Below are 27,332 nucleotides of genomic sequence, written 5' to 3' on the forward strand. Positions count from 1 at the left end.
CTTTTCCTCTGTGCTGTCCTCAAGCTGCTGGAAACCAAACGTCATGAAATATATCTGAAGAATGTATTTAAATGTAAAAGAACATGTGTGCTGTGTCTCCTGTAGAGCTGACTCCGGTGACTCTCCAGTTGGACCTGGGCAATCTGTTCCAGCTGGACAACCTGCTGCTCAGCTTTAAGGTAAGCTGGATCTCATCAACACAAAAACCTGCTCCCTTCTATCTGTTTTGTTGTTTGTTGGATGTTTGAATGCTTCCACTTTTTGGAAGGTATTGTGTGTTTGCATCACAGAGCATTTGCATTTCCCCTGCAGGGTCCTCGTCCAAATGCCTTCGTTATAGAGCGGACTCTGGATAATGGCAGGGTGTGGCAGCCCACCCTGTACTTGGCTACAGACTGTGCAAAATCTTTTCCTGGCATCCCAACAACAACTCCTCTGAATCTGGAGCACACATACTGCTACACACTGCCCCCTACTGGAGCAAACCCGTACCATGATCACACCGTAAGGCTTTACCTTTTTCAAGACTTATTTCTCTAAATGTTTTTGTCAGATTTGAACACTGTGAAAGTTTGTATTGTTATTATATGGACTGTGATGTCCCCACCATAAGAAGACCTTTTTTCAGTGCCTTCTTGCAGCAGAAACACTCTTTTTGCTTCTTGTGGGCAAACAATCTGTCCAAATTCAGTTTAAGGTTAACTGCTCCTTTTAGAAAATAACGAGGGAGGTTTTTAGGTAAAAAAATCAATTAACACTTTAGGATAATCTGTGTGTCATTTGGAGGATCAATGAACTGGATCATTAAAAAGTCATTGGCTTTAATTCAAGATAAATGTGATTATGTTTAGACAAGTATACAAGTACAAATTTAAATGAACAAAGAAAAACAAAAACATTGTGTTATTGTGAAATAAGAGCAAATCAAAGTGTGAGGGAAAACAATGATGTTATATAAATTCAAATGACATTTAAATGTCTCTTTTTTCCAGATCCAATACAGTCCTTTGCGTCAGTATGCCTATGTTCCAGCTTCCAAAAGTCAAAAGATTGAAGGTTAGTCTCTCAAATGTCTGTCATGAATGAGTTCACTGGGTCGCAGTGTGCAGTCTGACCGGCTCTCTCTTCGTCAGATGTGTCGGGGGTGACGGGGCTGAGGGTGAGGCTCACAGAGCTGGGCGATGTCCCCCGGCTCCCAGGCAGAGCGCTCAGCAGGTTCTATGCCCTGAAGGAGATGAGGGTGCTGGGCAGCTGTATGTGCCATGGACACGCCAACCGGTGCCTGCCAGAGGCCTACAACAGCCCACAGTCCAGCATACAGGTGTGTGTGCGGGGGTTTGTGGGAGGGGGGGTTATGGAGTTGCTGGAAGACACATTTTTTTTCTTTATACAGCTCATCCTGCTTTTGGTTTATTTCCCAAAGACTGAAAAAACTGAAATCTTGACTTTAATTAAATGAAATATCTCAACAGATTTCACATAACTGTATTAGGTTAGATGAAAGCAATGATATTAAGTTGAACTAATACAGTTGTGTGAAATCTGTTGACACATTTCATTTAATTAATCAACATTTCAGTTTTTCAGCTAAACCCAGCCTCGACCCCATACGTCTCAGAACTAGGACTTTGTTTATTATTATTACATTTGCGGTAAGACAGCAAGCAATGATCCTTATCCTGCGTCTCTCTGCAGGTGAATCCTCAGTGTGACTGCCAGCACAACACAGCAGGTGTGAACTGTGAGCGCTGTGACGAGCTCTACAACGATCTGCCCTGGAGCCCTGCAGAGGAGGGCGACCCACACACCTGCAAACGTAAGACCTGTCCCTTCTTCACCTCCACTAAACAAGCAGTCGATAAAATATAGTAGTTGGGGGAAGAAGTTTGTTTACAAAAGGCTACAGTCTGGCAGGTAGACAAGTACATTTACTCAAGTGCACTACGTACTGTGTGTACAATTTTTAGGTACTTGTTCTTTACTTGAGTATTTCGATTTTATGCTACTTTGTACTTCTACTTCACAACAATTCAAAGGTAAATTATAAACTTCCATTTATTTAATCCCTTCAGTTACTTTACAGATCTGGATTAATGATGGTAAATATAATCAGCCCTTAAATCAGACTTTAGTTCACCTGCAGTAAATCCAGCAGCTACCCTGCAGTATACAAAGCCATTCAAACTAGCTGCACCTTTACCAGCTCTGAGAACACTTTAATGATCAATAATTATAAAACATATCAGAGATATTATTCTGAAATGGACCAATCAAACAATGACTACTTTTACTGTCGCTACTTTAACTACATTTAGATGAGAGTACTTTCTACTTTCACTGGAGGAACATTTTGAATGCAGGACTTTTACTGTAACAGAGTATTCCTACACTCTGGTACTTCTACTTTACTCAAGTACAATATCTGAGTACTTCTACTTTTACCCAAATACAAGATCTGAGTACTTCTACTTTTACTCAAGTACAAGATCTAAGTACTTCTTCCACCTCTGCAGTCTGGATTAGGTTATTTATTATGAACGTTAGGTTACTAATTTCAGGTTAGGTTACTAACCTTCACTCACACACACTGAAGCTTTTTCTGATTCGGGGTCTAGTTTCTTGGACAGGTTGCCTGCACTGACTGGGGATCAAACATCAACATCAACTTATACTAACTCATTACTTTTCTTTTTTCCTCAGGCTGTGAGTGTAACAACCATGCTCAGCGCTGCCATTTCGACCAGGCGGTGTACGAGGCCAGCGGGCGGAGTAGTGGAGGAGTGTGTGAGGGATGTTTGCACCACACCACAGGGCCTAAGTGTGACCAGTGTGCCCCAGGCTACCAGCCTAACCCCCGCAGCCAAATGGACCGACCTGATGCCTGCCTACGTAAGTGGTTCATCAGTGGGATGAAAAGCACTCTGAACTTTAAATGAGGTCCTTCACAAGTGCATCACATAACACATCTTACTATGACATGCACGTTGGAACTTAGAATTCAAAATGTGCAAACTTTTCTCTTGTATTTATACTCTTTGTGTTGATGTGGTGCTGCAGGCTGTGTCTGCAGTGCTGAGGGGACGGTGAATGGGGGCCGGTGTGACGAGAGCACAGGTCTGTGCCAGTGCAAGGTGAATGTTGAAGGGCCCCGCTGTGACCGCTGTAAGAGAGGCTACTACGGCCTGAGCGCCTCCAACCCTCTGGGCTGCTCCAGTGAGTCTCACTCTTTGTTTCAGTAATTATCTACTACAGTTAAGCCTGATCACAGGAAGGGTCTCAGTGCAGGCTCCTGACTGTGAGAACCACACTTCTTCCTAACTCTCCCATTCTCCTTCTGTGCAGAGTGTTCCTGTTCTGTAGACGGCTCGCTGGCAGAGGTGTGTGACCCGATCACCGGCCAGTGCCCCTGCCGTCCTCACTTCCAGGGCCTGAACTGTGAAGTGTGTTCTGAAGGTTACTGGAAACCCTTTCTGTCAGGAGGCTGCACACCCTGCAACTGTGACCCCACCAGGTCATACAGTGACAGATGTGACCAGGTACAACCTTTGACCACAGAGAGCAGTAGAACATTTGACTTTGAATTGAAATTCAACTCAGTTATAAAAACGTTTCCCCTAATCCCTTAATCATCCCCTAATGATTGTTTCACCTGCAACATTATTTTTTGTTTTCTTAACTGACTGGGAACATGTCAAACATCTCTCACAATCAGATGTCAGTCATTTAATAAATTGGTGCACAGAAACATTAAGTCGGCTAATCAAAAATGAGTTAATATCTACTAACAATGTAACTAAAATGATGTGGGAGGGTAGAGTGAGGGAGAGTAATGACTGTATAATCAGTTCTGTTCCTCCTGTCCAGGTGACCGGTCAGTGTCAGTGCAGACCGGGCTTTCAAGGCCGAGGATGCACCGAGTGCCCCGACAACACATACGGAGACGCTCTTATCGGCTGCAAGCGTGAGTCAGCTCTCTCTCATTACTCCTTTTGTTGTTCAGAAGCCATTTGTTGGAGCCATGGGATGTAGTTACTCCATGGACATTGGTTTTCTGTCTCAGTCATGGTACACAAGTGTATCTTGTAATTTATCCAGTTCATGTTGGATTCACATTTAAGAAAGGTTCAGAATCAGATTCAGAAACAGGATGCACCTGCTCATGAGACTACCCTTCACTCACACAATGAAGCTTTTTCTGATTTGGGGTTTAGTTGCCTGCACTGGCTGGGTATCAAACATCAACATTCATCAACAACCTCTTATACTAACTCATTTTTACTTTTCTTTTTCCTCAGCCTGTGAGTGTAACAACCATGCTCAGCGCTGCCATTTTGACCAGGCGGTGTACGAGGCCAGCGGGCGGAGGAGTGGAGGAGTGTGTGAGGGATGTTTGCACCACACCACAGGGCCTAAGTGTGACCAGTGTGCCCCAGGCTACCAGCCTAACCCCCGCAGCCAAATGGACCGACCTGATGCCTGCCTACGTAAGTGGTTCATCAGTGGGATGAAAAGCACTCTGAACTTTAAATGAGGTCCTTCACAAGTGCATCACATAACACATCTTACTATGACATGCACGTTTGAACTTAGAATTCAAAATGTGCAAACTATTCTCTTGTATTTATACTCTTTGTGTTGATGTGGTGCTGCAGGCTGTGTCTGCAGTGCTGAGGGGACGGTGAATGGGGGCCGGTGTGACGACAGCACAGGTCTGTGCCAGTGCAAGGTGAATGTTGAAGGGCCCCGCTGTGACCGCTGTAAGAGAGGCTACTACGGCCTGAGCGCCTCCAACCCTCTGGGCTGCTCCAGTGAGTCTCACTCTTTGTTTCAGTAATTATCTACTACAGTTAAGCCTGATCACAGGAAGGGTCTCAGTGCAGGCTCCTGATTGTGAGAATCACATGTAATTCAGGGGGTGTAGGTCACCTGTCCTCATAGCTACAGTGTGGTCAAAGTGTATATGTCTGGGCAAATATTCATAACAAAGTAGGTCTGTATGTGCTTATGAAGATAAATGCTGATGTTAATATTTGTTGGATCAAATCTAACAATTGAACAGACTCATTATTTATGGTTTTGATGTTATACATTCCAAACATCAAGGTTTGGATATTTCACTTTTCTTTAGCTTCCATTTGAAACCTTCATTATACAATGATTGTTACTGCCACAGATAACACTGTTTTGCATACTTGTGTGGAGTCTGAAGGGTGTGTCCGGTGCTTCTTCCTAACTCTCGTGTTCCCTTGCTGTGCAGAGTGTTCCTGTTCTTTAGACGGCTCGCTGGCAGAGGTGTGTGACCCGATCACCGGCCAGTGCCCCTGCCGTCCTCACTTCCACGGCCTGAACTGTGAAGTGTGTTCTAAAGGTTACTGGAAACCCTCTCTGTCAGGACGCTGCACACCCTGCAACTGTGACCCCACCAGGTCATACAGTGACACATGTGACCAGGTACAATTCAATTCAATTGAAATTCAATTCAATTACAAAAGATTTCCCCTAATCCCTTAATCATCCCCTAATGATTGTTTCACCTACAAAATTATTATTTATTTTCCTAACTGACTGGGAACATGTCAAACATCTCTCACAATCAGGTTGTTCCATCAACAATTTGTCAGTCATTTAATAAATTGGTGCACAGAAACATTAAGTTTGCTAATCAAAAATAAGTTAATATCTACTAACAATGTGCCTAAAATGATGTGGGAGGGTATTTTATTTGTTCCCAGTAATGACTGTATAATCAGTTCTGTTCCTCCTGTCCAGGTGACCGGTCAGTGTCAGTGCAGACCGGGCTTTGGAGGCCGAGGATGCACCGAGTGCCCCGACAACACATACGGAGACGCTCTTATCGGCTGCAAGCGTGAGTCAGCTCTCTCTCATTACTCCTTTTGTTGTTCAGAAGCCATTTGTTGACGTCATGGGATGTAGTTACTCCATGGAGATTAGTTTTCTGTCTCAGTCATGGTACACAAGTGTATCTTGTAATTTATCCAGTTCATGTTGGATTCACATTTAAGAAAGGTTCAGAATCAGATTCAGAAACAGGATGCACCTGCTCATGAGACTACCCTTCACTCACACAATGAAGCTTTTTCTGATTTGGGGTTTAGTTGCCTGCACTGGCTGGGTATCAAACATCAACATTCATCAACAACCTCTTATACTAACTCATTTTTACTTTTCTTTTTCCTCAGCCTGTGAGTGTAACAACCATGCTCAGCGCTGCCATTTTGATTGATTCAGATTCAGAAACAGGATGCATTGCACTTTAATTGCAAACGTCCACAGAGGGTTGTTTCAGGAACTCAGTGTTCTCCTTATTTTACCCATGAATGTTTCAAAAGAATCTAAAGATAGATATAGTTAGATAGTTGGATAGATACACTGTTCAAGCAAAGTGTGATTTCTAATTCTTATCACTTCTACAGTTGTATTGTGTCTCTTGTGTTAATGACTGAGGTATTGGAGTGCAGCAGTAAAGCAGGTTTAAAAAACACCTGGGGGTCCACTAAGTGTTTAGTATTTCTTTTCTTCTAATGGTCTCTTCCTCCGCAGCGTGTCGGTGTGATGCTGAAGGAACACTTCCAGAAGTTTGTGACAAGCAGACCGGAGAGTGTCTGTGCCGTCCGGGCGTCACCGGGACCAGCTGTGACTCCTGCAGTCCGGGACACTGTGATTCCTTCCCGGGCTGCTCCACGTGTCCCTCCTGCTTCTTCACGCTGGACGCCCAGATACAAAACATGAGCTCAGCTCTTGGGAAACTTTCCCCAACTGTCCCTACCCGTCCTGGAGGTTCTGGTGTTCTTGGAAACTTTGGACCTCGCATCCGGGTCCTGGAGAACAACCTGTTCCAGATCCAGGGCTCCATCTTTCTTCCACTCAATACCACCACACAGATTGATGAAGCTGTGTCCAAACTGGACAAGCTGAGGTAAGGCACCACAGAGGAAACATGGACACTGCGAACATGCTAACTCCTGGGTTTTTTCTCTAACTGATGCCTAATTTTGTCTTGCAGGGACCAGATGGACAAGATTAACAATGACCTTTCACCCAAGGAGAGAACTCCTGGTCTGGACTCAGAGCTGGACAAACTGCAGGCTCTGCTGGACAGCCTCACTCTGCAGTACAAAGCCAAGATAGATGCAAAGGACAAAACCGTCAGTCAAAACAATTCAGGTCAGAAACAAGGACACACGATCACTGCTACACACTACACCTAGTGACAGATCATTGTTTGCAGCAGTTATTTTTTGAATGATTTAAGACTCCTGTCCGACTCAAATCTGACTGATTTAATACTTTAGACAATCATAAATATTGTGTTTTATATTTGATTATCAAGGCCTGATGATTTCCTCCACAGTTGGCATTTGAACATTGCTGATCATCACTTTCATTGAATTTTGAGTGGTTTAGTAAGACCTATGGTGTTCATGCCACAGGAAGTGAATGGGTAACCCTAGATTATGCTCATCAGATAGTACACACCCACAATTTGACAAAATCTTAATGTTGGAATACATTTTCAGTGTCTATTCTTTGTATATAGACTGCAGTTATTCATGTAGTCCGCAGTCTGAGACATTGTTTAAATAAAATGTGGTGATGATAAATGTTTTTTATGTTAATATAAGAGCAGTTAAACAGACCGGTCACCTAAGTAAGGGGGGAGAAACAAACAAGACAGGAGACTTAAATAGGATCTCTCCCATGTGGCTCTAATCAAAATGAACCAATTCCACCATTCCTCTCAGACAGACATTCTTATATGGGGACATCACAGTGCCGGCGCTGGGACATCATAGAATATAATTGTGTTTTGTTTAACTTTCCCGATAGGAGCTTTTTCTATCATCAAGAACGCCTACAATGAGTCTACCGATGCAGCTAAGAAAGTGGATGACAGCAAAACCACATTAAAGGAATCAGCTGATCTCAGAAAAGAGACTATGGACATTCGGAACCAAGTACAGCCCGCCAACACCAGAGACCTGGACAAACTGAACCAGAGCATGGCCACCCAACCAGACCTCACTCCTGCTGCCAAACAGGTGACTACCAGGCCTCGGGCAGGGAGTTTACAGTGTGCTTTGTGGCGTGATCAGGGCTGGAAGAAGTACTCAGATTTGAGCAATACTACATTTAAAAAGTAGTATTACTGCAATCAAAACCTTACTTAAATACAAGTACAAAAGTGTCGGCATCAAAATACGCTTAAAGTACCAAAAGTAAAAGCACTCCTTTGAAGAACCTTCCATATATTGAGTTACTGGGTTACTATCATGATTATTGATGTGTTTCTATCACAACAGGTAAATGTAGAGCTAATTTAAATAACTTTATATGCTGTTGGATATCTTTAACTCTAAATATATGGCAGAGTCTATTTAATAATAAAATGTGTTTTAGCTAATAATCTAAACCTAAAAAGTAACTAGTAAAAAAAGGGTAGAATAAATGTAGCGGAGCAAAAAGTATAATATTAGCTTCTAAAATGTAGTGGAGTAGAAGTATAAAGTACCATTGTACTTAAGTACCGTACTTGAGTAAATGTACTTTGTTACTATCCAGTATATGACCAAAACAGCTTTGAGGGTACTGGTTGATTACTTTTGCATTATTGGAGAATTGTGTCACCTGCTGTTTGATGGCTTTTCTTGCTCAATGAGACCATGGCTCCTGTATTTTCAGGTATGTGGCAGTCTTCGCTCAGAGACCTGCACCCCTCTGAAGTGTGAGGGTGAAGACTTGTGTCCACCAGAGGGAACCCCCCTTTGTAAAAAGGGTGAAAAGTGTGTGGGTGCTGTGCCGCTCAGCAAGAGGGCCAACGCTGATGTGAAGGACGTGAAGGACCGACTGGACCAGCTCTCTGGGAAGATCACAGATGCTGCAGAGAAGGTGCACACTCACTCCAAACACCTTCAGCCTTTGTTTTCACAAGCAATATTTTCAGATTCTAAAGGCAATGTATAACACAACATCAATCCTTTACAGCTCCAGGATGCACAGGAAAACACCAATCAGGTGAGACTGACTGCAGAGAAGCTGTCCAATAAGATGAAGCAGGCCAGAGACGATCTAGAAGACGACTTAAAGGAGACACGTGACGTTGTGAAAGACATCAAGGATTTCCTGTCAGGTAAATATTGTGCAGAATATAGGGAGGGGTGGCTGGTGCCCCACCACAGGCATCTGAGCCCCTCCCCTGATATAAGGAAGGAAGGTTCAGGTTATTCATTTGTTCCTTTGGGGTAGATTTGGTTTGCATATAAAAGACAAGGGATCCAAATCTCTAAAAATTTCTAAAAAAAAGTACTTCCTGTGTTGTCACATCGAAAACGTAAAAAATCACTAGTACAAGCATGAATAAATAAATAGGCATTTCTTCCATAGCACCTGTATGACACTGCTACAACTTCTTAAATCATGCGATGGCTGCTGGGACAAAGCCGTTTTTAAAACATTTAGTTCTGTGGGAGAACTAACCTCCGTCCCAAAGGAAGAAGCTTAAACTCAGTGTGCAGAGGGTGGGGGTCATCGTCTCATTTAGAGCTGGATAACTGCTGTAACTGTCTGAGGTACAGGGTCTCCAGCTTTCAGTACAACAGGCTAAATCTGAAAGGATTCACGAGAAGTTGTTCCTTTGCCATTTTGCCTCCAACTTTTTCTGTTTCTCTGCGCAGACCCTTCCTCCAACCTGACCCACATCCAGGAGGTGAGCGACTGGATCCTGAGAGCAAAATTACCTCTCAACCTGGCCGCTCTGAAGAGGAAGCTGGAGGAGCTGAAGGACCTGGCCACCAACCTGCCAGACAGCACGGCCGTGCTGAAGGAGGCGGAGCCGCAGCTGGAGACCGCCAAGAAACTGCTACAGGAAGCCAAGGACGCCAGGTGGGCCTCAATCTGCAGGAGCACACTCCTGATGCTTCAGTCTGTTTAATAAACTATAGCATATAAAAAGGCCATAGTGTAATATACTGAATTTAGCATCTATTAATAATACAATTATTATCAAGGATATGTTGTGTTACATCACAGAAGATACATCATTAAACAGGTTGAAAACATGTATCAAGATGTTGAAGTTTTTCAAAGTTCTTATAAGTACCTTATAGTTATAGTATTTCCAAGTAAAATGTTGTAAGACTATCCTTTTTTTTATAGGATTACATCTGTTTTAGTTACGTTGAGTTAAGGATAATTCCAAAAGGGTACACACAGAGCCTATTATCCTTTTACTGAGATTGAGATATTGAACATTTAAGACTTAATCTAAAGATGTCCCTATGGATTTTTATAAGGAATAGAATTTAAATCCAAATCTAGAAGTGCTGTGGTTTCCTACAGGGCCCTCCTCGTTCCTCTCCTCCTTAGGATGATGAGGATGCTCTGCTGGGTCTTTTTGGTGGTGATAAAAGTCCTGTTGATGTAAAAGTGCTCTCTCTGACTACAGGGATACGGCATTAGGAGTAAAGGAAGGTGTGGATGAGTTGGTGGAAGGCATCGTCTCGGAGGAGGACACCCTCTCTGACCTGGAGGACAAAGTGCAGGAGAGCATGGATCTCATAGACAACCTGAGTGACACCCTCAACAAGGTAGGACACATCAGTAGCTGACATGGTGGCACATTCATTCCAAAGAAAGAATTACTGAGCTTTGGTGGTTCTCTTCATGCAGGCCAAAGAGCAGCTGATCCCGGCGGAGAAGACTCTGGATGATGTGTCAAAACTGACAAAACCGATGAAGCCACAGCTGGACGAGCTTAAAGAGCTGCTGGAGAACGGAGGCCAGCTGGCTCTGGATGCACAGGACAATGCAGAAAACGCTCAGAATGAGGCAGATGATGCTGAAGAGGTGGGGGACCTGCTCTGCCTGTTTTTAAAATAAACCTTGTCTACAGAGAGAAAGTTTAGAATTAGGAGCTGGGGTAAGGGAGGAGATGATGGCTGTTGGTGTTCTTTAATCTCGTTAACTCAAGTGTCCCAAGAATTTGGTTACAGGAGAAGGAGTCCTCAGATCTTATTCTTAGGTAAAACAGAAACAATACCACAGTCGAAACAATGTGTCACAAGAATCAAAATATACTCCAAGTACCAAAACTAAAAGTATTCATAATGTAGAATGGCTATTTTAGGAATAATATATATTGAATCACAGGATTCCAATTAATGATCCATTAACTTTCAAATATAATTTTAGTTTTGCAGCCGGTATTCTAATAGTACATCATAATTGATAAGTCAATTACATTTTTTTGCAAATCAAAAGTAACTAATCTTGTCAAATATAAGTAAAATGTTTTTTGTTCCAAATTGTACTTGAGTGGAAGTATGAAGTAGCAGGAAATGGAATTACTTAAATAAATTACAACTACCTTTAAATGTACAAAGTTACTTTTCACCAATCATTAATGAACTATAAATACTGACATGAGCTGAAACGTTAAATACAATAGGACATTTTTTCCATTTGCAAATGTCCACTCACAGGGTATGTCATTAAAAGGAATGCTGTTAATGTTGCTAGGTAATGTCAGAGGTTAAAATATGTGTGTGTTTGTAGGACTTGGTGCCTTTGGAGGAGAAGCTGAAGGAGCTGAAGGACAAGGCTGCAGCCAGGGGCCCAGAGGGAGAGGCGGGGGCCGGAGGGGAGAGACTGGCCAAGTTAAAGGAGGACGTTGGCGTTCTGGCCAACACAACAGACACCATGCTGAAGACCATTGAAGGTAATGTAGACTGGTGGAAAGTAACTAAGTACATTTAATCAAGTACCATGCTTAAGTACACTGAAAAACTGAAACATTGACTTTAATTAAATGTATCCTGTCAACAAATTTAACATAACTGTATTAGGTTAGTTAAAAGCAATAATATCAAGTTTAAATAAGAATTATTAGGTTCAACTTAATATTATTGCTTTCAACTAACCTAGTTATATGGATCCTGTTGACACAATACATTTAATCTAGGTCAATGTTTATGTTTTCAGTGTACCATACTACATTTTGGAAGCAAAGATGTTACTTTTACTCCATGACATGTATTTAATATTTATACTATTTACTTTTAACATATTAAAACATGTGATTTGCTTATATGATATGATGCCCTGCCAAAAAACAAACCAGTATTTTAATTTAAAGTATCTGTAATTGGCTTCACGTTGAGAAACTACAACATTAAAATGCCCTGATATGTATTTGTTGGTGATAAAAACAGGATATGAAATATATCACAAACGCTTGTTGTGAAAGGCGCCCTTATGCATATTGAGCACTTTTACTTTTGATACTGTAAGTACATATTACTTCTGTACTTGTATTTTAGTAACAAATTGCACTTAAGACTTCTACTAGTAACTGAGTATTTTAGGACTATAGTATTTTTTACTTTTAGTAAGTAAATGACCTCTGGTAATGCAACACAAGTTTGTGGTTCAACTTTTTTACCAAGACAGCAGTATTTGTACTTTGACTTCAGTTGTACCTGTTCGGAGTTGTTTGAGTATCTGCAGTGTTTTACTACACCCTCCTTCAATCCCTCTACTTTATGTTTTTCAGGTAAAGCAGATTCCCTCAGGTCGCTGCAGGATGAGATTCTACAGAAGTCCAAACAGCTTGAAGGGCTGGATGTCCTACTTGAAAATCTTTTGAGAAAGCTTCGAGATAAAGCCCGCGACCTTAGCATCTGCCAGGCCTGAGAGGCCCCCAGGAGCCCAGGAGCAACACTTCATACCAGCCCTCCACACCATGCACTGCTTCTACTATCAGAAAGAAAGCTGTCACTCCTTTCCTTTTGAACACTGCTATAACTCCTGTCTATAACATTATACCTCTTCTTTGGCAGTTCAATGAATTGTGGGAAATGTAGGACGTCATTATCTAGAGTCGAATGTGATAGAATGAGGGGGGTAGGAAAAGGGTTCAGGAAGACACATAACTGAGTACTCTGTCCTACAATAACTCCTGGATATACTGAACAGTAAAGACCATTGTTAGTAACAGTGTCAAAGTAACAATAGTGAGGGTTCCATGTATTTAACTCAGAATGTGTGTACATACCTTTCAAAAGCACCAATATTATGACATTATGTAGGTGTATTTCAATATTTGGTCAAACACATAGTGATATTGTGAGGCCGTCAGTTTCATTTTCATCATTTAGCACTTTACTTTTTAAAAAAACCCACAGCTTCTGACTTTATGACAACAGAGAGCAAACACACATATGATGAACATTGCACCACAACTATTGTATTTGAATAATACAAAACTGAAAAATGGTGAATGTTAACTTATTTATTCTCTGTATTGCATGTATTGTTTGTGCAAAATCCTGTAGTATTTAAATAAAGGTTTTTATTACTTTGATGTATGCGTTGGAGCTTCATGGGAGAGGCCAGCATGGGACTAAATACAAGCACTACATACATATAAATAACACAAACAGAATGTCACTACATGTCTGTTCATTCAGAATAGTCCATGACATCAGCAGTGGTGATAGATATTTGCTCCAGCGTGTGGCACTTGATGAGTTCAGAGCAGTTCATTTACATATCACAGAAAACCCAGCAAACACCTTTCTGTGTGCCAAGGGTTCACCTCAAAATAAAGTTTAATCTCATAAAGGAAAACATTCATCATCCTTTTGTAAAATGAAAATAATCCAGCATATTATTGTTTTCATGAAAATCTCCTTTGCAATGTTTAAGAGTTAAAAGGTACACACAAATTCTGTCAGTCCAATAGTGAATATACATTAGGAATATTATAAAAAGACATACAGGGCATACAAATGACATGTGTGAAGTTTCAGAGTCTGTAAAATGTTTCAGCTTATAAAAATGTATAAGCTGTTTAACTCATAACAGCCATGTCAGTCAAATAGAACCCGTAAAACATTTGCATATCGCACATAATCATCTTATGCAAACAAATAAATGTTATGGTACATAGTAACATATTCACAGTTATATACAGAAAAATGAATACAATCAGCATAAGACAAATTGTATGAATTCTAAAGGGTGAATTCCTGATGTTTCTCTTCCTGTCCATGATAAACAGGCGTTGCTTGTGAAAGTGTTTTTACAGTGCAGATACTGCATGTGTGTGAACCGCAGCAGGCAGGAAAAAGCGTGTGAGTGTCAACAGCTCCATATAATATGAGTGCCGTCAATTGTAATAAAAAAGACACATTTCTGAAAATGAGTTATTAATGTCAACAAGTTGGTTTAAAAGAGTATTCTAACCATCATCTGAGAGACGCCTCTTTACCTTCATGGGATTCATCTCGGTTAGGCAGCCAATCACATGGCAGAACACACTCCAGACTGAATGGATGGGTCCTTCCTCTTAGACACTTTGTCCGCACTGCAACAAATCACAATTTAGAAAGCTTTATAGATAATCATAAATATGATATGTCACTGTTGAAACCCAGACCCCTGACACAAATACAGTTTCATTATGAGCTACCTCAGGGCCCCATCCTGTGATTTACTGCAACAGATAACATACTGCCAAAACCTTTTACAGATAATATTTCGTAATTTCACCAGGGCAGACTGGCATGTCAAAAATAAAGACACATTGGAAGAAGTGTAATAATGATAGTGATGATATAAAATAAGTTTTGAAAAGATATATATTTTTGAACTTATTATAAGAAAGTTAGTCTTATTCAGTGACATTTGATGCTGAACTCTCATAGAAGAGTCTATTTGATATTTAAATAGCAAAGGGATATCTTCATCATTCACTGCCAATATATTGCTTTATCTGTCTGTATTCTGGAACAGCTCCCACCTCTTGGATGGCCTGAAAGTAGCGACCGGCTCTGAGAGGAAGTCTTTGCCCTCTCTTGATTCGCTGTGACTGAACGACTCAGCACTACTGCAGGACGGACTACTGGCCACCTGGAAGAGGTTCTCGTTCGGGTCGAGGGCATCGGCCTCATCGAGGCACGGTCCCAGCACCTTCAGGTTCTCCTGGGAGGAGGACTGTACTGTGATGGTGGTCATGCAGGGAAGTAGGAGGTGGGGCTCGGAATGGGACGACTGCAGTTTCTTCATGTGGTGAACCACTGAAGCTGCGTTGAAGGCTTGCTGTTGGAAATGTGAAATACAAAGAGAGAGAGAGTCACACTGCTGCTGCATATGCCATGACACGTGTCTGTAAGTAAGGACAGCCTGGCATGAACAGATTGGTTATATATAAAATAAGTGACTTAATCATGAACCATTTACCTTCAAATGAAATTAGATTTGATTCAATTAGTTCTCAGTAATTAGTGTCTCATGTATTGGAAATATTTTATATAACCCTTTGTTTGTATAATCATGACTTCCAACTTATACTGAAGAAGTGTTTCCTTCTTTTCTGTTCGACCTTGTTTTATTTTGCCTCAATGTAGAAGGAGAATTACGGCCACTTGAACTCTATCTGAACCTATACTTGTCCCAGTATAGAAGGGAAGGTAAGTTTATTTGTATAGCACATTTTCAGACACAGAGGCAGTTCAAAGTGCTTTACATCAACATTAACACACAATAAGACTGAAGAAAAACAAATACAAATAAACTACAACGGGAATTACAGTTCTAAACTAACTGTTTAAACTTTTTTTTTCTTATGCAAAATAAATGTGACATGTTTAGGTTATAACAATGGCTAATGCCATATGTGTGATTTGAACCCTTTCTGCAGAAAGCTTATTTGTTTGTTTGTAAGTAATAAATACTCAAATTATTGAGTAGATTGACTTTTGTTTTAATAGCATCATTTCCACCACACTCAATGACATTATTAAATAAAGAAGTTAAAATATCAGATACAATAATAGAGTTGATAAAATGATAGTGTCAATAATGAGTTTATGGCATTTGTCAACTTGTGTTTGACATTTTAACTTCCAATAAACTTTTTCCTTAGTTTACTAAAACTATAGAAACATGTGTTTAAGTTCAAAGATGTGCTCCCTTTGTTGTGCTGTTTATTTGCATTCTGATGGTTATATCATGTGTAATTGTAGCACTAGGTTGTCATGGTGTAAAACTTTTTGTAGAAGTTGATTAAAAACTTTACTTTAGCATAATTCTTTTACCACTGTTCGGGAATCTGCCCAGTATGTTTCAAATGTTCCTATTAAGCTAAAACATAAATCTTGTGGTTGACGTAGCTTTTGATGCAAGATAAATATAAATAGCAGTGTGACTCACCTTCCATTTGGATTTGGCAAAGCTTCTCTCCATCTGCTCACACACAGACTGAGAAATGTCCACGTCTTTAGCCGTGTTTTCAGCAATCCTGCAATCAAGTCATTGACCTTAGATCACCTGTGTGTGTGTGTGTGTGTGTGTGTGTGTGTGTGTGTGTGTGTGTGTGTGTGTGTGTGTGTGTGTGTGTGTGTGTGTGTGTGTGTGTGTGTGTGTGTGTGTGTGTGTGTGTGTGTGTGTGTGTGTGTGTGTGTGTGTGTGTGTTTCTGACAGAGAGGACTCACCATGGGTGTCTGAGTGCCTGCTCAGTGAGGAAGCGTTTTGTGGGGTTTTTATGCATCATATTCCTGATGAAGTCTTTGGCTGTTGAGCAATGGAATGGTCCTCTGTTAGTTTACGATTAAAAAAAGCAGGACTCTGACCTGCTGTTAGCATACGAACACACACATTTGGTCGCCATCAATTTGATGATCTATGATTCCTTCTCAATATTAGACACATTTTATACTGTCAATACTTTAGAATTTTAAGGTTCCAGTGAAATACGGCAACAACTGAGCACCAGGACTCAAACGTAAAGAAAAAAAGACAGTGCTTGTTTGAAAGCAAAGAAAACTGACCCTTATACCAGATAAAGGAAAAACTGAGAGAGTTTTGCTTTAAACCCATCAACAGAAAGACTCATGCTTGGGTGTTTGAGACTCATTGAGCCTTGAATAACTGCTATACAGTACATTCAGGTTCTGTTCGGTTCACCAAAGCATATTAAGATTACATATCAGCACTCCGACTCTGTTGACCCCTCTTTGATTCATTATACCATTAAATAGTTTTTAAAAACATAACATTTCATTTTTACTAATTCAGAAATGAAGTTACACTTTCCCGATGTTTATGGATATTTAGAAGTTTTGGTCTTTCTGTGGAGTGGGGGTGTGTAACAGTGGGTGGTAGCACTATGCTAATGCTTCAGCTACATTACAGGAAATAAAACATGCAGGGGAAGTAGTTCCAGCAATGCATACAAATATCTATTTACCACCTCCTCTTCATCGGTTCACCTTTCAAACATTTTTCTTTTGGGATTTCTATTCAGGTTTAATTTTTGTATAAGGTCGTTCACAGAAGTTATTCAGTCCTGCCTTCTGTAGATTAGAAGTACAGATGACCAATTATGAGCTAATTTAGGTAAACAACAACTGTCCTTGTCCATTGAGTCTCTACAGTAATTATATCTGACCTAACCCTAACAGCTCAAAGCCCTGTAGCTATGGATTATGTAAGTATGACGTAAGGAGGTACGCTGGGCTACTTAAGGTTAAGCTGTATGGATATATGAAGACATGCTGATCTATAGCTAACACTGAGGTGTATCATATTTTAGTCACAGAACATGCAACAACCAGAGCTGGATTATACTCCAGAAACCAAGACGTTATGAAAATAAAAACGCCGACCTCATCCTTTACAATACCATGACACATTCAACACATCCTGTTCTGATACGGCAGCAGTGCAAAGCATTCTCATTGAACTTTTATTAAATAAAATGTGAAATAAAGTTGCATACCAAACATAAACTACTTGAAAATATATTAGTGATGGTAGAACTTGCTGAACTTCTTAAGGTTCAATTTATCAAGCCTGTGACGTCTAAATTCAAGCCAACCTTACGGCAGTCATGTGACTTCAATAAAAACAGGTTATTTTTGTCCACTTAGGGGCAGCCTACAAGTTGTGAACACAACATTGACATATTATCATGCGTTATCATCATCAACTTCATTGTTCTTCTTAGATGGATAACTGGAATTATTTTTAGGGCACGTGCCAGCTAATTGGCTAATTGGCTGGTCCTGGCAACAAGTACTTGAGCCCACACTCAAAAGAGACCTATTAAGAGTGAGCTAGATCATGACCAAGACATTTTAGTGTAAACAGAAAAGCATACATGCTTATAGATCCATTGACATCAAATTAAACGTATGCCAATGAATCTATTACCCCAGTGCATGCTGGGAAGGTTACCAAGAAACCAAAATAATGTATATAATGTGTATCCAAGCCAATCATGTAACAGCAAACTGTTATTCAAGAATAGACAAGGAATCCTCAAACTGCTTTTAATGAACAACATTAGCTGGGTGATTGTGACCACAGTTCATACACCAGATGTTATGAAAAAGTTAGCCACCTTTCAGATCAGGGTGTTTATTAGCCTCAGTTGCTTATTTATACATCAGGATGTTATGGAGCTACAGTATCATTCATTTGGCCAACTGATGATGTATGTCCAATATGCACAATTATTTTGGGAACTATCTGGTTGTTTAGCTGCTAAATGCCTCACTATGTTCACCAGCTACTTTCTGTATGTCAGCTTGTTGTTTTTAGAGATTTTTTCACTTAAAACAGCTGCTTGCTAGGTCCAGAAAATAAACCAGAAAATAATCCAAACAGTAAAGCTGCAGGCCGGCCAGACAAACAATAAGCAAAAACGTATTAAAGAACTCTGAAGAAACAAGAGGAGCTTCAGATTCAGGTGACTACATGCTAATGCTAAATCTAACCCTTTTACTTTAATATTGATTTCACAATGTTATTTGGTTTTATTATTAAAATAATATTGAAGATAAACCAAGACTAAGCCACGGTTATTTAGAGTAGTGACAAACAATGAATAGAATTATCAAAAGAGAAAGGACGGGGATATCAGATTTCAAAGCTGTTTGTCAAGACTGAGATTTTATTATTTTCTACTGTTTTCATACCTGACTCAGAGATGTCGTCCCAGAAAGGTGAATGAAAAGCGTACTCAGCTCGCATGATCTTTGAGAACAGCCGCGTCTCGTTGTCTTCAAAGAATGGAGGGTAGCCGCAGAGCCTGCAGCACAGACACAGCAAGCTCACTCAGCTGATCACATTTAAATCACCTCATAAATAAAATATGGATATGCTATAACTGTGGAGTCAAACTTATGAGAACAATATGATTTCTTAAAACACATCAATGTATTTATTGTATAACCTCAGGTCTTTGACCTTTAAGTTTTTATTAAAATGTTGTATTGATTGTTTCTAAACAGCCATGTAGGGTGTTATGTTTTGATGGAGAATAGAAATGTGCTCACAAGATGTAGGTGATAACTCCGATAGACCAGCAGTCCACTGTTTTGCTGTAGGGTCTCTGGGCCAAAACCTCAGGGGCTGTAGAACAACAAAGGTAATTCAGACAACAGAGCAAGAAGACATTCAAAATGGATTAATTTTAGCATTGATTACTCTAATGTTAATGTTTCCCTTCTATTTAAGTTCAAATAACAATGTTGCAAGGAACCCGGACCTAGAGTAGGATGAAATCTCACCCGTAACGTGTCTCGTGGGCGGGCATAACCCAGGATGTTGACACTTGCTATAGTAAGAGCACTTTAGAGAACTCTATAACAAATCTGGAGTTGGAATTTAGAGGAAAATCCTCAACCATATCCCTGGCAGAAGTCTCATGTGGATAGGGGCCACATAAAAAGATTCAGACATCTGATCAGAATTGTTAGGGAATATTTTGGCCTAGGTAGTTTACTTATGACGTAGTTCATAATTTTCTCCTTCCTCAGTCTGCGTTCCCATGGCATAGGTCTTTAGACCTTGGGGTTGCTGTAATCTCCCTTAAGGAGGGGCAGCTTGGGGGCTTTGTTGATGCCAGTCTATGACCGAGCACAAACTGACCTGAGATAGTTTATTGTTCAGGGTCGTCTAGAAGCCCTTCTTATCTGGAACGTAGGTTCTTTTCCATGTACGACAGCTTTCGTTAGATTCAGGGTCCATATTTGTTTACTCTCACTGATGAGGAATGATTATACACTCTGAACGAGTTAAAACCTCAGACTGCAGAAGAGATCTTCAGAATTGGTCGGGCAATCGCTCTGTCAACTCGTGGCTGCAGCACATGTCTTGTCAATTCTCCATCCCTTAACTTCATAATAAACCTTCAGTGTTTGCCATCAAAGTTCCAGCTCTCCTGTGTCTCTCTGAGTTTCCTCTCCATTGCTTCAGAAGTTTCCGTCACAAGAATCATGGTTGTACTCACCATTGAAGTCACCGAGGTAACGGCTCATCTTCAGAGCTATACAGTACAGTACATGTACTTCTGGGTCTCTCTGTGTCATTCAAGCTCGGCTCTGTGTGTGTGTGTGTGTGTGTGTGTGTGTGTGTGTGTGTGTGTGTGTGTGTGTGTGTGTGTGTGTGTGTGTGTGTGTGTGTGTGTGTGTGTGTGTGTGTGTGTGTGTGTGTGTGTGTGTGTGTGCACGAGCAAGAGAGAGCACAGCGGTACAAGGGATGGTTGTTGTTAGCATCTGGTTAGCTAGCTGTGCTAACGGATATGAGGAGCTGTTCTGTCAGACTGGGAGGCTCAGATAACCTCAGCTCATGTGAGGTAAAGGGCTCTCTGAGTGTTTGAATAGTTAACTTTAGTCTAACACAAAGCAAGCTTAATTAAATATCTGCCACGGTAAAAGTAACCAGAGCATGTTTTGGAGCTCGGTATTTATGAAATCCTGGGTACGGCCATGATCAGAATGCCTGCTTAGGGCCTTCCTCTTGAGGTTTTATGGGCACATCAAACTTGAAGCATACCATATATTTCCTCTGACTGGGACCCTACAGGAGGAACTGGTAAGAGTTGCACTCACATGCTCCAGATAGAGGTTCAGACCTTGCTTATTCTCTATGATGCAACTTTAATGATTGCTCCTGATTGTATTGATTTGTTTTATTTGTGTCTTCACTAAAGAACTTGAACAATACAACTTGTATTATATTGCCAGATAAAAACATAATTTAAGTAGTGTTATTTAAATGTACAATGATATATCGGGTATAAAAAACACAACTCACCAACATATCCAGGCGTACCGCAGGCTGTGGACATCACACCGTGCTCTAATGTCTTCGACAGGCCAAAGTCACTCACCATGATCTTTGCGTTCTCATCTGTGTTGTAGTACAGCAGGTTCTCAGGCTGATCACAGTCAGAGGGACAGAGAAAGATCAAAAGGAAGTTAAAAAAAGGGGAAGAGAGAAAATGCTGTAAATGTAGACGTTGTATATTACCTTAAGGTCCCTGTGTACGATGCTGTTTTCATGCAGGTAGCTGACAGCCTGCAGCACCTGCTGTATCACCGTGCTGGCGTCCTTCTCAGTGAAAACCCCCTTATCTAAAATGCGATCAAACAGCTCCCCACCTGACACCCTGCACACACACATATAACACTTCAGAACTTTGTGTGTATGTGTAGATCCCATTTACGACAATATACCAAGAGAGGAAACGAGTACAAAATCTTGCACAAAACATTTAGAATCCTTTTCTACCTTTAGAGTGACTTGAAAGTCATTTATAGGGAAAAAACACCATAAGCCAAACATACTTACAAGAAGCACACTAACCTTATGCTGTTGTTGTTGTTGTCAGATTTGTTTCACCCCCATTTCAATAATTAGTTTTACCAAGATAATTTCGATATACAATTAACATGTGACAGTTAGGAGTTCTCTTACAGCTGCATGACCAGGTAATAGTGCGTTTGGCTCTCATAGAAATCCTCCAGTCCCACCACGTTATCGTGCTGTATCCTGAAATAGTAAGAAAGAGATTGAAGTGCATGTGTGTGTGTTTGTTTGTTTGTGTGTGTGTGTGTGTGTGTGTGTGTGTGTGTGTGTGTGTGTGTGTGTGTGTGTGTGTGTGTGTGTGTGTGTGTGTGTGTGTGTGTGTGTGTGTGTGTGTGTGTGTGTGTGTGTGTGTGTGTGTGTGTGTGTGTTTGTTTGCTTGTGTGTGTGTGTGTGTCTGTGTTTTACCTTCTCAGTACATTGATTTCATTTTCGAGATTGCTATGAGCGAGGTGTTTCTTCTTCAGACATTTCAAGGCGTACATTTTTCCTGTTTTCTTCTCTCTCACCATAAAAACCTCGGAAAAGGCCCCCCTGCACAACACAACAAAACAGGAAGGACAGAATAAACAGAGTGAAGTTTGTTTTGATGTGAAATCAATCCATAGAAACAGTCAACCATATTCAACTATTTTAATTTCTTCATTATCATTCAAGTTTAAAGCACTAGCTTTGTCTGGTTTGACATTCCTTTACTTTAAGACACAGACATAACTCTATCCAGCATGATGAATAATTCTCCAAAAACACCATAAGCAGGCGTGTACTATCATAGTCCTTAAAACAACTATGGAAGTAGGTCTCTGAGCCATTGAAAACAGACTGATGTTGGCCCAGGCATGACATGGGTCACATGGGGGTCCTAAGAAATAAATAAATAATGACCAGATTTGAAAAAATTCTATGTGCTGCGCCTCCACTGGGATCTGTCCACCCGATCGAAGTGCCACCTCACACGCTGAGACAAATCTATGCACTAACCGACCAATCAGGAGCTAGCTATTACTCTCTTTGAAACACCTGACACACCAAACCATTACACCTCCTTTTACTTTATGATTTTCTATGCTGCAGCACGTTTACCCTACCTCACTTTGATATTATTATTATTGTTAATAATAAAAACGTCACGCATCTGTTCTGATACCATGGATATACAAAGAGACCTGGAAACAGCGTGGGAGGCGGGGTCCTGTTCTTTTCTTTGAACGTTGTCCAGTGGCGCATGAAGCTAAATTTCCTGAATCTTTAGTTTCATAAGGGGATCTTAGAGCATGCACACTTGTGTTTCCATTGAGCCTCTCCTCCAATCCGCCATGTCACAGGTCAAATGAATGCAGAGGAAAAATAGTACTATTCAAGAGCTTGTACTGGGTGGTTGATTTAATTGTGATATACTGACATGTCTTTTCCAATGTTAGCCAATGGGAAAAATAACATGTCTGACACGGAAGTTGTACTACCACCATTTGATCACTATGAAAATTGTATTCAGCTGCCAGCTCACTTTCTGGAGGCTTAGTTTACACTGCAGCTCTAACGTTCACCTGTCAAACCCAAAAAAGGAGACTAAAACACACATGTATTATAACAGTTGTGTAAAGAAGGAAAAACTTGGGTCATGCAATTACAAGACATAAAACCAAGAATAAAATACAAATAAAAACAATAAAAAATAGTGCAAGCTCAGCCTTTGTTCACTGTGTTCTGACACAGTTAGACTCATACTGATATTTTTAAGGCACCATTACATAACAACTTTCATAACCTAGGATGCCACTGGAGCCCATAATACCTTACTTATTTTAGCCTTCAATAAGTCTTGAGTGGAGATTTTGGTCTGGTCCCATGGGTCAACTCTATCACAGCTCTGAGGAAAATGTAGGCAGTGGGGTAAAATTGCAGATGATGCAGGACAATTAGTAGATACATGGCCGACACATGCTCATCAATATCTCTGACCCTACCGACGTTGGATAATCGGTGTGTCAGGGCCTATAGAACACTGTGACTTCCCGCGCTGGGGTTGGGATGGCTGAATTTGAGTTGCAGCAGCGCCTAACTGAAGGTTTGTCTCCAAAGAGCCGCTTCCTCTTGCAGAGGAGTGGCAGGGGGAACAAAGGAACGCAGTAGGCTAACACACTGGTGGTTATCTATAGGCAGCACACAAGTAAAGATTACAAGACAGGAATGGTAGTTTGACCGTATACAGCTGAGATTCAGTTTGGTCGACTTTTGTGTATTCATGCCCTGCTGATAGTTAGTAGTTGGCTTCTTCTTCTTTTCATCTTTTTACAACTAATGACTCTAAATGTAGCTTGTGTGGAGAAAGTGGTAGAAGTAAAATGCTGCCCCTATTTACCTGGAGCATGTGGCCAGGCATTACACACCCTCTCCCTTTAATTGAAAACTGAATGCGTCTTTGCAAAGTGGTGTAAGTCCATCATGAATTGATTAAGAAAGTTACTATTGGGTATTATTGGGCTATTCACACACCTCCCTTCATAGTGCACTCATCCAGCAATTAAGTCAGTCAGGCTTTTAATCCTATAATGAAGTGGTGCTAGGATGTTCCCACACTGCTGCTCTTATGTAAGTGCTCAAGACCTATGGACACACACACACACACACACACACACACACACACACACACACACACACACACACACACACACACACACACACACACACACACACACACACACACACACACACACACACACACACACACAAGCCTAGATCACCCACAGCCAGTTGAGGGCGGAGGGTTTTAAGCTGCTTTGCAGGACAGCTCTGTGAAGGCAACACCTACAGGTAACCCAACAGCCAGGTGTTAATAGCTATCTTACTGACTGGTGATTTGAAGCCAGCCTTGGCTTTCAACATTTCTTGGTAATGGTGCAGATAGATAATAACTTCATACAATTATAGTTTGCCTCTTGACCACAAACAAAAATCTAATTCAAAGACCATACCAGAGCTATTGCGAGTCTGAGGGCCTTTGCAACTATTCACATATAACCCAAGTGAGGAAACTCAATATTAGTTTGCATCCAATGCTTGCTCAGTCCTGTTGACCTTTTCATATTGATATTCACACATATCATCTTGTGATTATATAATAATGTTATGTTATCAGAGTTAATACAAATTACTTTTGTCAAGACACAAACATGACCCTAAACCTGCAAAGTCTTTATTCTATGGATGGAAGATTTGGAATTGCTCAATAAGAAATTGTGGGAGTTCAAAATTGATACACAAGCTGAGTACTTTCACTCCTGAATATGGGTCAAGCCCAAAAAATGCTAGATTCTACCTTTCCCATGATGCAACTAAGCCCCGTTCTGTCTGTGCCGTGTCAGAAGACATCATACAATGTTTTCTTCACTGGCCGATGATTTTCATGACTGCCTTGTAAATTGACATGGAGACATAAAGTTCCCAAAAGAAGCGGCCCACTTCCTGTCTGAAGTCTGTGCCAATTACCATCAAAGTTTGATTCCAATAAACTACAACCTGACAGCAGCATCTCCCTGATTACCTCAAACAACAGCCAATCTGTTCAGCCAGACAATCCCCAATGTTGAACACTATTTTTATGAGTCACCCACTGATTGAACAATTTCCCCTGTGTTTTAAGGGACAAAAATTTGATGATGCTCATAAGCTCTGTATCCGATCTAGTCACTTGTTATCAACCCCCTTTTTGAGACACCTGAAAGGGAGTACTTACGATCCCATTTTCCCTTTGAAGTCAAACACATCTCTGATATTACTGGTGCTTTTCTTCCAGCTGCAGATGATCTCTTTCCGCCTCATCCTGGCTCTTACGTTGCCGTTGCTGTAGACTCCTGAAGCACATTTTCAAAAAGAAATTGAGACTTCATTATGCCTTATCTGTCCCCATTTGAAAGTGCTAAGCCAAAGTTAAGCCCTAAATAATTCACATTCTGTGAATTGTTGCATCCTGGCCTAATGTGTTTTCTTACATACTGATGAGTTAAGTATGTACTGTATGTATACATTTTTCTAAATATATCAAGCTGAATAGGATTCATCATTTCACCAGCATCAACGGCCATATTAATTATCACATGATATTGCAGGTTGTGTTCTGTTCAAATGGGTAGCAAATCAGAACACACATATATTTTAGAATGACCTTCTTTTTGATATAGTCAAACATACCTTATAAACTAAGTCATTAGGGGAGGGGGTCATAAGTCTTTCTCCCTCATTCCCAGTTTCCACCTGTTTTGCTTACATAAAGAATTTCATTTCCAAGACTGAGGTCATTCCCTGCCCGGGTAAAGCCTATTTGTACCTACAAACGGTTCAAGAAGCCAGGAGATTAGAGAGGAGAAAAGCAGTGGTTATTAAATCTTCCCAGCCTATCCTGCTTCCCTCCCTCCTTCCCACCTCCTGTGCTCATCCCTTCGGTCTCTTTATGGGAACAGATAAGTGGCTGATTCCCTTACAGGACAAAAACTGGGTCTATTATATCCTAGAATTGCAAGGCCAATGGACTCTTCCTTACAATATTATGATATAAATATTATCTTAAATGCACCGACACATCCAAACTTTGACATTGAAATGATAAAAATCACTATAGACACTGTTTTAGAAAATCATTTTCGCATTTTATGAGATTACATTCTGATTATATAACACTATTTTTTGAAATAGTCACTTGATATTTGACAATTAATGTGTGTTAGCTGAATTATTAAACGTTATACAATAAGAAAATGTTTATCAGTCCATTTGGCACATCAATTTAGTCTTTAATTTATTCCTGCTTTTAAATCGTTTTATTTATTTATTTTTGTTTCATAAAACTATAGTATTGCTTATGGCTCTTCAACTTACTAAACCGTTAAAATCTTTAGTCAATATTATAATAATATTAAATGTTTTAGGGAACCAAGATGTGATGATATATATATATACAAAGACAGAGATAAGCATACTAAAATCCAGCAAACAGGGTGAAGTGTATACAGTAGCCAGTGTTGAAATGTGCTGTCTGTCTTAAGTCAGTCAAAGAGGAGGTTTGGTTTGTCTATGGGGGTTTACTATTAAACATGTAGGTAGGGTGCTAAATGGTACGACCCATTTAGGATGTGAGCACAATGCATATGTTTATAACAAAGAGAAACAAATCATATCCATGCTACTTTAAAATGACAGTACATTGACTTTGTTTAGTGTAATAAAGACAGTTCTTACCCGAGGAGCGACGGGAGAAGTTAGCGCTGAGGTTTCCGCAGAGCACCTGACCGTTTCTCACAGGCTGCTGAGGTCAGGAGCGGGGGGCGGGGCCTCGGTCATCAGTTACTCAACCGTGCTGCATTCAAAGACTCTTACAAAGTGCTGCATTCAAAGACTCTAACAAAGTGCTGCATGCCATTTACAAAGTTGTTGTCCTTTTGTTCAAACACAGTTCTTGCATTAAATGTGTTCATTAAAGTTCATTCTCCACTTACTTGGAATTATATATTGTATATGTTATAATAAGCAATTTAAGAAGATAATTTAGGCCTTGTAACTAATTCATCAGTCAAAATATCTAGAATTCTTTGTTGTTCGGAGATTGAATCTGTATGGTTATTGCCCTTATTGTAAATCATTTTGGATAAAAGCGTCAGCCAAAT

At 40.5% G+C, this 27,332-nt stretch overlaps 2 protein-coding genes across 3 annotated transcripts in view; one reads left to right on the forward strand and one right to left on the reverse strand.

The window, feature by feature from the left end:
- The window catches only part of LOC134883033 (laminin subunit beta-3-like), a 17,649-nt gene extending 4,271 nt beyond the window's left edge, over positions 1–13,378 (forward strand). The window contains exons 5-27 of the mRNA XM_063911128.1: positions 106–179; positions 313–504; positions 993–1,056; positions 1,134–1,321; positions 1,696–1,816; positions 2,701–2,889; positions 3,058–3,213; positions 3,343–3,536; positions 3,865–3,961; positions 4,296–4,484; positions 4,653–4,808; positions 5,258–5,451; positions 5,770–5,866; positions 6,562–6,937; positions 7,025–7,185; positions 7,849–8,060; positions 8,701–8,907; positions 9,004–9,148; positions 9,693–9,900; positions 10,463–10,604; positions 10,687–10,863; positions 11,572–11,734; positions 12,569–13,378. Coding sequence (XP_063767198.1) covers positions 106–179; positions 313–504; positions 993–1,056; positions 1,134–1,321; positions 1,696–1,816; positions 2,701–2,889; positions 3,058–3,213; positions 3,343–3,536; positions 3,865–3,961; positions 4,296–4,484; positions 4,653–4,808; positions 5,258–5,451; positions 5,770–5,866; positions 6,562–6,937; positions 7,025–7,185; positions 7,849–8,060; positions 8,701–8,907; positions 9,004–9,148; positions 9,693–9,900; positions 10,463–10,604; positions 10,687–10,863; positions 11,572–11,734; positions 12,569–12,708 — 3,842 coding nt within the window. The 3' untranslated portion in view covers positions 12,709–13,378. The remainder of the gene's footprint in view (positions 1–105; positions 180–312; positions 505–992; positions 1,057–1,133; positions 1,322–1,695; positions 1,817–2,700; positions 2,890–3,057; positions 3,214–3,342; positions 3,537–3,864; positions 3,962–4,295; positions 4,485–4,652; positions 4,809–5,257; positions 5,452–5,769; positions 5,867–6,561; positions 6,938–7,024; positions 7,186–7,848; positions 8,061–8,700; positions 8,908–9,003; positions 9,149–9,692; positions 9,901–10,462; positions 10,605–10,686; positions 10,864–11,571; positions 11,735–12,568) is intronic.
- On the reverse strand, positions 13,292–26,995 carry camk1ga (calcium/calmodulin-dependent protein kinase IGa). Of its 2 annotated transcripts, XM_063911130.1 has the most exons (13): positions 26,908–26,995; positions 25,409–25,526; positions 22,081–22,206; positions 21,784–21,858; positions 21,337–21,475; positions 21,121–21,244; positions 19,359–19,434; positions 18,999–19,111; positions 16,512–16,590; positions 16,231–16,318; positions 14,819–15,117; positions 14,288–14,383; positions 13,292–14,112 (listed from the first exon to the last, which is right to left on the reverse strand). In XM_063911130.1, exons 2-12 carry the CDS (start codon positions 25,492–25,494, stop codon positions 14,320–14,322), a joined length of 1,269 nt encoding a protein of 422 aa, XP_063767200.1. In that variant the 5' UTR covers positions 25,495–25,526; positions 26,908–26,995; the 3' UTR covers positions 13,292–14,112; positions 14,288–14,319. The 2 variants fall into 2 exon arrangements, with proteins under 2 accessions (XP_063767200.1, XP_063767199.1); XM_063911129.1 differs by having other exon boundaries at positions 13,292–14,383.
- Positions 26,996–27,332: the final 337 nt, after the last annotated feature.

Source organism: Eleginops maclovinus, chromosome 20 (genome assembly GCF_036324505.1).
Source record: "Eleginops maclovinus isolate JMC-PN-2008 ecotype Puerto Natales chromosome 20, JC_Emac_rtc_rv5, whole genome shotgun sequence".
In the NCBI taxonomy this organism is placed as follows: domain Eukaryota; kingdom Metazoa; phylum Chordata; class Actinopteri; order Perciformes; family Eleginopidae; genus Eleginops; species Eleginops maclovinus.